General features: G+C 34.8%; 2 protein-coding genes across 2 annotated transcripts; both read right to left on the bottom strand.

The window, feature by feature from the left end:
* Nucleotides 1-3,153: 3,153 nt before the first annotated feature.
* On the bottom strand, nucleotides 3,154-5,421 carry LOC125204434 (berberine bridge enzyme-like 8). Its single transcript, XM_048103102.1, has 2 exons — nucleotides 4,671-5,421; nucleotides 3,154-4,165 (listed from the first exon to the last, which is right to left on the bottom strand). The coding sequence occupies exons 1-2, from the start codon at nucleotides 5,373-5,375 to the stop codon at nucleotides 3,287-3,289; spliced, it is 1,584 nt and encodes a 527-aa protein (XP_047959059.1). The 5' UTR covers nucleotides 5,376-5,421; the 3' UTR covers nucleotides 3,154-3,286.
* Nucleotides 5,422-9,259: 3,838 nt separating this feature from the next.
* Nucleotides 9,260-10,985, bottom strand: LOC125219830 (berberine bridge enzyme-like 18). The gene has a single exon (XM_048121906.1). It carries the CDS (start codon nucleotides 10,983-10,985, stop codon nucleotides 9,405-9,407), a length of 1,581 nt encoding a protein of 526 aa, XP_047977863.1. The 3' UTR covers nucleotides 9,260-9,404.
* Nucleotides 10,986-13,406: the final 2,421 nt, after the last annotated feature.

The raw sequence follows: 13,406 nt of genomic DNA, 5'->3' as shown, positions 1-13,406 counted from the left end.
AACTCAAAATCAAACCTTGGCGGAAAGTTTCGAGCCACAAACGTTGATCAGGGAGTCTCCGGACAACCTTGCTGAGTACTCACCTCTGCATCAGCGACCACCCGATATCGCGGCGCCTATACGGCGTTGGTCTTTTCCGCCGTCGGTCACGCAGGCACAGCAGGGTATCAAGCCCCACTCCCCACCACGCCTTCGCCTCGAACCACCACGATTCGACGGAGAAAATGCCCCAGATTGGATACGTAAGATCCAAACGTACTATAACCACCACTACACACCGCTAGATGATCGTCTTTATCTTACACAATACTTATTCGATCCCCCAGCATCGGATTGGAGGGAATATTGGGAGGTAACTAACAAAGGAAAGAACTGGGACGATTTCTTGTGGGCAGTAGAGCAACGGTTCGATCCCGAATTTTACAAACCATACGAGGCGACCAGCCGAGACCAGCGGAAGCCCAACCGCAAAACGGCGTGCCTAGTTGCGAATCAAGAGCTCGATCATCAGCCACAACAGCGTAAAGAGGAGGTCACACAAGTAAGTGTCAATCAATTTGGTGTTCTACATGTGACTGTTTCTAGCAATAATTTTGCTAATCAGAGTGGTGCCAATTCAATTATTTGCGATGAGAATATGGGCATGAATACCTTATATGTGGATATGGTCACTAAGGAGCACAACGGATGTAATAGGGACTGTATTTCTGTTGATTTAAATCCCATAGATGACAGTCACATTGATCAAGCTTGTTGCAAGAATTTGAGTATTAATAATGGAGTCATCGCTGCCGAGGATATTGAGGAGCAAGCTCTTGCCGAGACTTATTTCTGCACCGAATTTCTTGATTCAGTCAACCCCCAATCTGAGTTTCCAGCTGATTCACAACCCCTGTTGTCACGAGGTGGTCCAAAGGATCCACTAGAAGAAGCAGCGAACAAGGGAGTCTCAACAGATTTAATTGGTCGAAGCAATGTGCCCGCTATGATATTTGATTCCTATGTTATAAATCATTTATGTGAAAAAGATGAGGAGGAAGTGCCGGCTACATGGGACCCTGGCGAGTCTATTTGCACTCCGAGATTGATAGCAGATGTTTCTGATGAGAAGGAACCTAAACACTTGCGCAGTTGGGGATGTATTAACAACAAGCTGTATATCGAGGGGAATACCACGAGACAGGTGGTAGATTATGGGCAGCACTTCTCTGATGTTGTTTGCCGCGATGTTGCTGCCCCTCATTCCCGTTCTTGGCGTGAACGCCGCCCCTAGCACCTCAACTAGGGTTTATCTTGTTCTTCTTTTGACTACAAATCGTTGGTGCTCTAGTCCGATAGATCAAGGGTCTATCATATAACTTTAACCATGTTTATGTAACCCACCAATTTATCAAGTTAAGCCAATGTTAATAGTAATTTTTTTCTATCAAACAACAACAAAAAAAATATTATTTTCACATACCTTGACATAAAACCCGTATTTCTTATCTTGTTTTACATATCTTCTCATATCCTACCTTTCTTATCAAACGGGTTTAATATTCTTATGGTTAGTTTTTGTTTTATTTGTGTGTTCTCATGACTTTCTTATATATTTTTCAAACGAATGACTCTTGGGATGCTCGTTTACGTCCGATCAATCAATAGACCAGGGAAGCAGAAGGAAGCCCAGGAGACACTTCCACGATTGATGAACAGGCAATGGAGCCAAAGCAACGTCCGACTTACCTCTCGTTTGAAACCGTTAGCAGCCTGTTTGTTATTAAAGCCCCTATTGGTTTGAGCTAAGAAAACAAAATCAATGAAATTAAAGTTGAAATTAACATGTCAAACTTAAATTAGTGTTAAATATTAAAATAGTCAAAATAAATCACAAATGAATGTAAAAAAATCAATAAGAATATAACAATATTTTATATCAAGGCATATTGTTAAAGATAAAAAAATATAACCTTAGCTCACTACATGACTAAAATAAAGAAATATAAACCAATAATAAACTAAATGTTTTATGCTATATTTTTGTTTTTCATATATCCACACTTGTTTTTCTTCTTCGCGCAGTAGGTTAGATGTTTTTTCGGTTCTTTAACTCTTTAGTATACCATTTCTTGGTGGTGAAATGAAAGAGAGTAAAGATTTTAGAACATCCAATGATACTTTACACCCTAACATACCGTTAAAACTCATATATATAAAAATCTTTTAATTTCTTGTAAGATAAAACATAGTAATAGTTCTGCAATTGAAAAGGACAATAGAAAGAATCATAGATTATATTAAAAATCATAGATTATATTAAATATAATCTACTAAAATTAGTAGGTTTAAAAAATATTTTAAAAAATCAAACTCAAAATTAGTAGATTTAAAGATATAAGATCAAAACTCTCAGCAACATCAAATACATTATTAAAAAAAATAAAGAGTGCATAAAATCATGGGAAATTAAAGGTGACATTCTGAATTTTGAATTGAAAAAATCATATTAACAAAATAAAAATAATAATTCTCCAACCACAAAAAAAATAGAAAAAATGGGTGGATTGGAGTTGCAAAACAAACATTATTAATACACAAATGAAAAAAAAAAAGAATCATCATAAGAAAAATACTCAAAATCAATTTAAATTATGCACAACGTTCAACAGATTTCATGTTAAACTAATGAAAAAAAAATCATATAGAAAACCAATTTCATGTTACAGCAATATTGACAAAGAGTAAGAAACATACCTAAAATCAATTCAAATTTATGCAAAACGTTCAACAAAGAATATTATGAAAAAAAGATAGGAACGTGAGGATTAAAATCTAGCTAACAACATATTTATAGTAAAAAATAAATGCCTCTCCATAACTTTTCACTTCCTCCATTTATAACGAAAAATGCATTTTACCTTCCAAATTCTAAACTTATAAACGTCCCCCTTTAAATGTGATAAATAAGTTACAAAACTGAAAATTAAATTTAAAAATTGATTAGTGGTCAAAGCTATAATGACATGTTTTTCTATCATTATGTAGGTAGGGTAATATTAATTGTGGAATTTAAATGTTGAATCACAAAAAGGATGTTTTTTTTTTCTTATAATGATGCATTGGTTATGCACTTTTATAAATATTCAAATTGAAGCTCACAATTTATAAATATTTAAAAAAAACGGCTTAAAACTCGTCTTTTATATATGTATGGATAACTACATAAAAATAAGAACATAATAATTATTACAAGTATTCATCCAAATACTAAATGCAGCAATTAAAGCAAATCACACACAAACATTTAGTGCAACGTCGGAATGCTCTGTTCGTTCCTGAAGAAATTATCGGGATCAACCACACTCTTAATCTGAACAAGACGATCAAAATTATCCTTATAATACCTTTTCCCCCAAACACTAGCTTGTTCGTAACTCGTCTTACCCTCAACATTATTGACTCCGAGGTCAAGATCTCTATAGTTGAAATATGCTGCCCTCGGATTCCTTGAAACATAAGGAGCCAAGTATCTATTAACCCTCCGACTCCACTTTATAAACTTTTCCGAATCTCTGTTCTCGTCTTCTCTCCAGAAATTCACCTGCAATATCTTGAACAGGTTTCTGGTCCTGTGGGGAAATGGAATGGCGGATTCTGAGATCTCTGCCATTCTTCCCCCGTAAGGATTCATTGCGAACGCAGCAAAACGGCCTTCCGGTTCGAAGAAATGCCTCCACAAGCCTTCAAGCCCGGATTCGGGAATGGGTTGTTGAACATAGTCCGATTTCCCTTTGAAGGGTCTTCTTGTGTTGGCATAGGTTCGGTTGAGCAAAACTTCTGTTGGAGTTTCGACGGGCAAACCGCTTATAAACACGGCCGCCTTTATCCAACTCACTTCTGTGCAGTCTTCTCTTACTAACCCTAACTCTGGAAACTTTTCTTTCATCAACGGGAGCAATTTGTCGATCTGACCAAAAAACAACGAGAAAAAATTGGCGTTGATCGTCAATTTGTTGGTGGATTCGGTGGAGTTTACTGTGGTTAAAGTGATCCCGATGAATAAATCTTTGTCTAGGTGAGGAGCCACGTATTGCCAGCGGTGAATGATCTGAGTCGCGTTCTGTTCCAACGTTCTGCTCACTCTGAAAACAGTGACAGTTTCAGGAACATCGACTAGCTCTACCTGTTGGAATAAAGAGAATATGTGTGATTGAAGGAAATAATCACCGCACAATTATAGCCTATTTAAGAAAGGTAGAAATCAATTTAATTAGATCAATCAAAAGATAATCAGAGTTATAAATAAATTATTTATTTTCCCTGTAATGTAGAATAGAATTTTATAAAGAGTTTGATGCGTTAAAGTTGATTAACAAGAGCATAATACAATATAGTATTTTGATTCTTTCGGTCTTTTATTTTCTGCATTATACTCCTTCCATCTATGACAAATAGACAAGATTGTGAATGACTGTGTTTTAGTGTATAATTGGTACAATAAGAAAGAGGAAAGAAAAGGTAGTAGAATGAGTGTTAGTGGATTGTGGGGTCCACATTTAGAATGACGTGTATGGTTAGTATTTGTTGAAAAGTTTTCATTTTTAGACTTAGTGTAATTAAGGTGGACACCCCAAAATAGTAAAACTAGTCTATTTTTAGTGGAAGGAGTGAGTATTATCTATGAGTACCTTCCAAGCAGTAATCACGCCGTAACTAGCTGCACCGCCACCTCTGATTGCCCAGAACAGATCCTCACCCATTGACTTTTTATCCAGGATTCTGCCGTTAACGTCGACTATTCTAGCATCAACCACGTGATCAGCCGCGATACCATATTTCCTCATCATTACACCGTAGCCTCCGCCAGTGATGTGCCCGCCGATGCCAACGGTAGGGCAAATCCCCGCTGGAAAGCTTAGAACCGGGCTTTTCTGCGCGATCGCATAGTAGAAAGCACCGAGCGTCGTGCCAACTCCGACCCAAGCGGTCTTGTGCTCGACATCAACCGTCACTTCATTAAAATTGATCAAATCAATGATCACAAACGGGACTTGGGATTGGTAAGACAGCCCGTCGAAGTCATGGCCGCCGCTTCGGGTTCTGGTCTCCACTCCGCTGCGTTTGGCGCAGAGGATTATAGGCGGGATCTGGGATTCGTGTTCGGGAGTGATGATTGCGAAGGGTTTTGAGGTTGAATTTGTGTTAAATCTTGGATTTTGGAGGGTTATTTGTAAGATGGAGGAATATGAGGAGTTGGTTGGGGTGTAGATGATGTTGGAAATGGATTTTTTGGATAGGCATTGAAGAAAATTGTTAGAAGGAGATGATGCTTGTGAGCAAGAAATGAAGGCTAGAAGAAGCAAAATGAGAGATAGAATGGTTGAAGGTTTCATGTTTGTGTGATTATTTGTTTGTGGAAACTAGTTTCTTCTATGTTAGATTTATAGAAAATTTGTCATCAAATCTACTCGACTTAAATTAATCTATAGGTCGTGTTTTTAAACTGATAAAAAAAATATAAAAGGAACCTCAATAATTGACTAGATCAAAGACTCGGTACTATTTACTTCGTTTGCAAGAATTTGAAATAATTTGCGTCGAAAAAAGTTAAAAGAACATGTATCACACTTTTATACGTAAAATAAAAGAAAGATAGAGCAAAAAAATTTAATTAGAGTATCGGTGGTACAAATATGTCCCAACTCATTAGAGTCTTAGACACGTACGTACGCATACTATTGATACTAAAAATAGAACATAACTAATTTTAGTGGAAAAAATTACAGTATTTTAATAATAAATTTAAGTGGAATGAATTACGAACATTCATACGGCTGAAAAGTAAAATGCAAAAAATAAGCGCTAAAGACTTTTTCGACTATATTATATTAAGGTTGAATTATTATTTGAGATACATTCTACGTCTCTATTTATAGGACTAGAGAAATAAAGTGTCTAGGGATTTATAAACTTAGAATCTCTACCATAATAATGATATACTCCTATTCCATTGAGATCCTAAAGTTACTCTTTCTCACAATCTTGAGACTTTCATATTCTATTTCCAACACATAGTATACGTACTTAATAATGAATGGAGCCCTATATAGTAAAAGTAAAAGAAAAATAATAGTATTAGTAAACAGACCAAATTGCCAAAATGAATTATGTTATCACTAATATTATTTTTTTTCATTGTGATTTGTTTATCAAAATTAGTGTTATTTCCTTGCACATTTTTCAGTTTTTCTCTCTCTTTCTCCTATTATATGCATTTTACTGGCCTATCTGCGACGTTAAAAATAATATATTAAAACTCATGTCATTCACAAATAAAATAACACCTTGTTTTGCGTGGGGTGGGGAAATATATTTTTAAAGAATCAATATAATTTTTCATTCAACCGTGACTCAAATTTTCGCGGTAATAGTAATCGAACAACCGACAGTTGGAGGAAAAGTGTTTTACTATATCAATACATCTAATAAAGTGGAAAATAACCTTCTATTATTATAGTATATGACTTGTTTGGTGAATCAACTTTGCTATTTTAAGATAGGGCATTTTATATGACGTGCGTGCTTTAATTATTGCACTAACGATGCCATATAAAGTGAAATCAACTTATGATTCATTAAGATAATGCATTTCTAAATTATTGATAGTCTACTATCCACAAACATATCTTTGAAAAATTGGTTCCTATCAGATTTAAACTATTATGTGTCCCAATCCATGAGATCTCATAGAATTTTTAAATTACTTGTTATTGGTGTTAGTTGAGATTTCATTGTCAAGAACCAATATATAATTATTTAAACACATTTTCTTGGAAAGTTTGATTAAATCGGATGAGTGTGTTACGCGTGTAGATAATTCAAATTCAAACAGAGAAAAACTTTTAAAATAAACATAAAAGATAAGAAATGGCCAAAGATAAAAATAAAACATGATCACGCAAATTGACTTGTCAAAATGGACAATAATTTATTTATTGCGATTTGGCGTACACGCAGACCATCGTTTCTTGTTAGCTGTTATGTGTTTAAATATAATTGACTATAGATTTAAATACTAAATGATGAAATAATTTTTATTCTTATAGCTAACCCTAATTTTTTAATAAATGGAGTAGAAATAGAAGAAATCGAAATCAAATAAAAAATGTAAAGAAGGCGAAAAAAGAGTGGGCCGTATAGCAAGGGCAAGTGGGCTTCAACTAATGAGCATTAGAATATTATTAAGTCTGTTTAAAACGGCAATTATTATTACTCAATTTCAAGGACTTACATAAATTTAATTTTTTAATAAATATGTTGAAGCAATTTAACAAGCACGTAGTTTTAGAATTCTTACTTCGCAACTTAGATACAAAAGAATATAGTGTATCAAATTGTATAAAATCGGATGTACTATGTATAATTTATAAGTGTAGAACATTTCTTTTTGGACTGTACTGTACTAATCATAGGAAGCTTATTATGAAAAAATTATAGGAATCTTCCAATGAATAAAACAAGGTTAATATCAAAAGATGAAATGCTTTTTAGTTGGCAAAACGCTTTCCATACAACAAACAAATTTGAGGTTCGAGTTATTACGAAAATAAATGAGAAATCATTATTGATCCACTAATGCAAATACAACATCATCTATTATTACAACATTTTTTGCTTTATTCAACTAACCTTAAAAGCAACGGCGGAATACTCTGTTCGTTTCGAAAGAAGTTATTCGGATCAATTATAGTTATAACTCAGAACAATTAAAGAGGACTAATACAAATAAATTTGAGGTTCGAGTTATTACGAAAATAATGGAATGAGATGGGACGGGAGTAAAATTATTATCTAACGGAAAAAAATTAAAGAGGACTAATACAAACAAATTAAAGAGGACTAATAACGGAATAATAGTTTTAACTCAGAACAATTAAAGAGGACTAATACAAACAAATTAAAGAGGACTATTATTTCGTAATAACAGAATAATAGTTTTAACTCAGAACAATTAAGGAGGACTAATACAAACAAATTTGAGATTCGAGTTATGACGAAAATAATGGAATGAGATGGGATGGGAGTAAAATTATTATCTAACGGAATAAAATTATTCGGCTAAGTTCTCAATTACTTAAATGGCACATTATTCATTATTTTACTCATCTCATTAGGGATTTAGATTTAGGTTTTTAGCATATGTAAACTGATGTGGAATTTATTTTCTATATTAATGAATTATGTTTTTATTTTAGTAACATAAAAGTTTAAGTGCATAAATAATTGAGCATGTTAACTAAGGATTTGATAGTATAAATATAAAATGCTGAGGATTTATTGAAACCGAAAATTGCGAAAGAATCTAAAATAAACAAAATTTTGAAATACAAGAACTTGAGGATATGTTTATCAATCAAATTTTTTGCTTAAAGTTGCTTGACATGGCATCCATGTGAACATAATTGAATGATTTTGTAATAAAAACGAATTAGATCGAATCACTTAAAAGCAAGTTGTCAACATACTCTTTAATTAGTAGTGCGATCAACGCGACATTATAATATTTTGTATTACATAAATGCTCCCATATGCATAGTGATATTTTTAATTGGTATACATCAATACATGTTATTATTCTGACATATATTAATGTCGAAAATAAACTAATTTGTGATAAACAAATGATTTCATGTTCAAAGTTCAAATGGTTAGTTCAGATTATATTGTCAAGTACCAATATATTATTAATAATTGATAAAAGATATATAAAAAATAAAAATTAACTATATATATATAATTAATTAGGGCATGCTTGGTATAATGGAATGGAATGAGGGTGGAATTGAATAGAGGTTGGAATGAAATGAAGATAGGAATGAAATGACAATTTCCTTGGATTTTCTTTGCATTTTCATCCATTCACTCATTCATTCCATCACACCAAGTAAATGAATAGAATGGAAGTATACATTCCATTCCATCATTCCATTCCATCATACCAAGAAGCCACTAAAACCATGAGTTAAACCTACTACTGTTCAAATTTTACGGCTTTGTTACTCTTTAGGATACAAATTGAACCAATTCATAATATTTACAACTAAAGAGAGAAAAGATAATGTTCTAGATAAAATTATAAAGTAATCATATTTTGGGATTAAAATTGCATCAATTCATAATGTCTAGGACATGAATCTATCAATATATTGTTCAGGATAAAAAATTGTGACCATGCTCGAGTACAATCATGTAAAATTAGTTTCCACAAACAAGCCACTTTGTTATAAAAAAATTGACTTAAAAATAATTATTACATGCATATTTTCCACAACCAAAAACAATCAAAAGAAGATGTCTGATTTTATTTGCCACATGAAGAAATCTGCAGACGAAACATTATGTGTCGGAAACACAATCCAATCTCAATGCGAGTGAAACGGCGGAATGCTCTGTTCGTTTCTGAAGAAATTCTCGGGATCAACCACAGTTTTCACCCGAACAAGACGCTCGAAATTGTTCTTAAAATATCTCTTCCCCCAAACGCTAGCTTGCTCGTAGCTCGTCTTTCCTCGAACATTATTGACTCCAAGGTCGAGATCTCTGGCGTTGAGATACGCTCCCCTCGGATTCTTCGACACATAAGGAGTCAAGTAACTCTCAAGCCTTTTGCTAAAGCTTATGTACTTTTCCGAATCTTCATTCTGCTTTTCGTCCCAAGTCACCATCTGGATGACTTCGTACAAGTTTCCCGCCCTGTGCGGGAAAGGAATGGCAGAGTCGCAAATCTCTGCCATTCTTCCACCATAAGGAACCATCTCGACACGAGCTTGCCCAGCTTCCAGCTCGAGCAGATGTCTCCAGACGCCTTCGATTCCGGACTCAGGAATCTGCTCTTGCACGTAATCCAACTTGGCCTTGAAGTATCCTTTAAACGGATTGTTTCTATTGAGAAGAACTCGGGGCGATGTTTCAATGGGGAAACGAGCAGCTATATACACCACGGATTGGATCCAGCTCATTTCGGTGCAGTCTTCTCTCACTAACCCTAACTCCGGGAAGCTGTGTTTCATGGTCAAGAGCAATTTGTCGATCCCGCCAAGAAACATAGAGTAAAACAACACCTCAATGGTGTCATTTTGCCTCGAAGCATCGACTGCGATGAGCAGATCTTTGTCGAGGTTAGGAGCAATGTGTTGCCAAAGGTGGACCAGTTGAGTCGCGTTCTGTTCTAGCGCCCTGCTGATTCTGAAAACAGTGACCGTTTCTGGAACATCCACCAGTTGCACCTTCCAGGCGGTGATCACGCCGAAACTGGCGCCTCCGCCGCCTCTAATGGCCCAGAAAAGATCCTCTCCCATCGATTTCCTGTCAAGGATTCTGCCGCTGACATCAACTATTCTCGCGTCGACGACGTTATCTGCGGCGAGGCCGTATTTTCTCGGCATTAGGCCGACGCCTCCTCCGCTGAAGTGCCCGCCGAGGCCAATGGTTGGGCAGTTGCCGCCGGGAAACCCTAGAACCGGGCTTTTCTCGAAAATCCGATAGTATAAAGAACCAATGGTTGCACCGGGTCCAACCCACGCGGTTTTCGTCTCCACATCGACTGTGATATCGCTAAAATTGATCAAATCGATGATCACGAACGGGATCTGTGAGACATAAGATAGTCCCTCGAAGTCATGGCCGCCGCTTCGGGTTCTAATTTGTATGTCAGTCCTTTTGGCACAATAAATGACCGGCGGGATCTGAGATTCGTGTTCTGGGGTTATGATCACTTGCGGTTTTGAAGTTGAATCTGAGGGGGAAAATCTCAGATTCTGGATGGAAGTTTCCAAGATTGATGAATAAGAAGAGTTGATTGGGGTGTAAACATTGTTGGATATGGAATAATAGTTGTTGAATTGTTTGGACAGACATTCAAGAAATTTGTCTGCAGATGAGGCGGCTAAGCATGAAATGAAAGCAAGAAGAATTAAAGCAACAGAGAGAATGCTAGTCTTCATGCTTGAGAGATAATGGGAAGGGATGAGAAATGAACATTTAAATAGTACTCCCTCTGTCCCATAAAGATTGTCCCAATTTTTCATTTCCGTCCGCCCACAAAATTTGTCTCATTTCACTTCTTACCATTTTTGGTAGGGGACTTCATATTCCACTAACTCATTCTTAATTACACTTTATTATAAAACTAATATATAAAATAGGACTCACATTCCATAACTCAACTCACTTTTCATTACATTTCTTAAAATTCGTGTCTAATCAAAATAAGACAATATTTGTGGGACAGAAGAAGTACTATTACAATGTTTGAATAATCAACTTTTATGTTTAGACAATAGATTATTCATTTGAGATGAAGAACTATTATCACATCTTGAACGAAAAACTCTATTAAATTCAATTATTAAAGTTGTTGCTGAACTCATAGTTCACCATGAATTGATTACCCACTTCAATATGACAGTAGTCTAGGGTAATGTCAAGTCACAGATTCACTATATAATTTCTTTGATACCATAGTGGTAAAAGTAATGAACCGTAATCCTATGAATAAAAGGAATCGAGTTTGATCGTTGTTGTGTTGTAGATTAATTCACTTTCTCTCAGAATCCATAATCCACCGCATCATACATTGTTAGTGACAGCCCCCACACATGTTCTTATTGCACCACCGACCGACCACCTCTTAGTTTTATACACATGTCATCCCATGCATCATGTGTTGATAATTTAATAGCCTTTGTGGAACACGAGAAGATGAAAAATCAAATACGATGAAGTGATATAAACTGTCAACTCCGACAATAATGAATAAAATAAAATAGAACATGGACCCAATGCGTAATTTCGGCGACACACTCTTCATAATTCATACTGTCACGTAAGTTACAATTTTTATTTTATTTTCATTGTATCATTTCATTGGCATTAAATATGTCATGTGGATAGTGTGATATTGAAAAATATACATATCAGTATTCTAAATTACATTATTGATACAAATTAAATCACTTAGTTAGTAAGACACTCTTTATTTTTATAGGCAAATGAATTTAATTTTAGCGGGCAAGACACTATTATTAATCTTATAGGTCATGGGTTAAAGTCGTCACAAGGCCAAGGTCCCATTCTATTTAATTGGAAACATTTTTCTTCATTCAAACTTAAATCATATCACTTTGAGATTTCAACTGTCCCATTATTCTATTTAATTGGTAATATTTTTCTTCATTCAAACTTAATCATATCACTTTATATTCATGATTCAACGCTTGCGTTCACGTTATTTTTTTTATGTTCTTTCGTTCAAGTTATTAGTACATACTGATCATAAAACATTGTGCAAAACATGTCTAAATTTCAACATTTATAGTCTTATAGACGACCTATTGTATCCATCTTCTTCTAAATCTATATTTGAAGCAAATACTGTAACTTGTAAAGTGAGATTTACATAATCAAATTTCAGAGCAGGTCATCAAATGTGGACTGAAACTTTAAATAACTTAGTACCCCCTCCGTCCCAAACTAGATGACCTCCTTCCTTGGGTGGTACAAGATTTTTAGCAATTTTATTTTTGTGTTAAATAGAGAGGATAAAGTAATAGAGATGGAATAAATTAGAAATACAAATGTTTTTATTTTAGTAATGAGTCATCTTGGTTGAGATATACTACCTCCGTCCCCCAAAATTTGCTACACTTTGACCCGACACGGGTTTTAAGAAATGTAATGGAAAGTGAGTTGAAAAAGTTGGTGGAATATGGGTCCTACTTTTAAAGTATTAGTTTTATAATAAAATGTGAGTAGGAATGAGTTAGTGGAATATGAGGTCCACTACCAAAAATGGTAAAAGTGAAGTGTATTAAATTTTCAGGGACGGACCGAAATAGTAAACTCATGTATCAAATTTTCAGGGACAGAGGTAGTACATATCAAAGAGAAAAATAGGTCGATCTTCAGTGGGACTGAGGGAGTAATATTTATGAGTTGAAACATAAAAATAACTATCGTGAAGTAGAATCATCCCATGAAAATTTACCAATTTCATATAAGACAATTGGAAATATCCTTCATTCCGCCGCTGCCGCTGCCCGCCGCCGCCGCCACAACTCCGGCCGCCTTAGTGGAAAATATATGCATGAGGTATTGAGCTTGGGATCAATATTTATAGTATTAAATAATTTTTCAGGAGGCAATATTATATTTTGCTTGAACTTATTTTCTTATTTCTTACCCTTATAAAAACAGAGACAAAACCGAGATAATCATTATAGATGGGGAAAATTACCAAAATCTTCAAGAAGTTTTAGTACAATTCCAGTCAATCTCAGAGTCTAAAAAAAAGGCAATTAAAAGGTGATCAATTTGGTAATAAAACAATTAGTTGATTTCCCTTTTTCAATAAAAATGACATGTTT

This window comes from Salvia hispanica, chromosome 1 (genome assembly GCF_023119035.1).
Source record: "Salvia hispanica cultivar TCC Black 2014 chromosome 1, UniMelb_Shisp_WGS_1.0, whole genome shotgun sequence".
Lineage (NCBI taxonomy): Eukaryota > Viridiplantae > Streptophyta > Magnoliopsida > Lamiales > Lamiaceae > Salvia > Salvia hispanica.
This window is presented reverse-complemented; position numbering and strand designations above follow the sequence as displayed.

Bases quoted from the DNA above. Each gene is read 5' to 3' on its own strand.
- LOC125204434 (XM_048103102.1), bottom strand. From the start codon at position 5,375: ATGAAACCTTCAACCATTCTATCTCTCATTTTGCTTCTTCTAGCCTTC. The intron at 4,166-4,670 runs GTACTCATAGAT...TTATTCCAACAG, and splicing joins GCGTGATTACTGCTTGGAAG to GTAGAGCTAGTCGATGTTCC.
- LOC125219830 (XM_048121906.1), bottom strand. From the start codon at position 10,985: ATGAAGACTAGCATTCTCTCTGTTGCTTTAATTCTTCTTGCTTTCATT.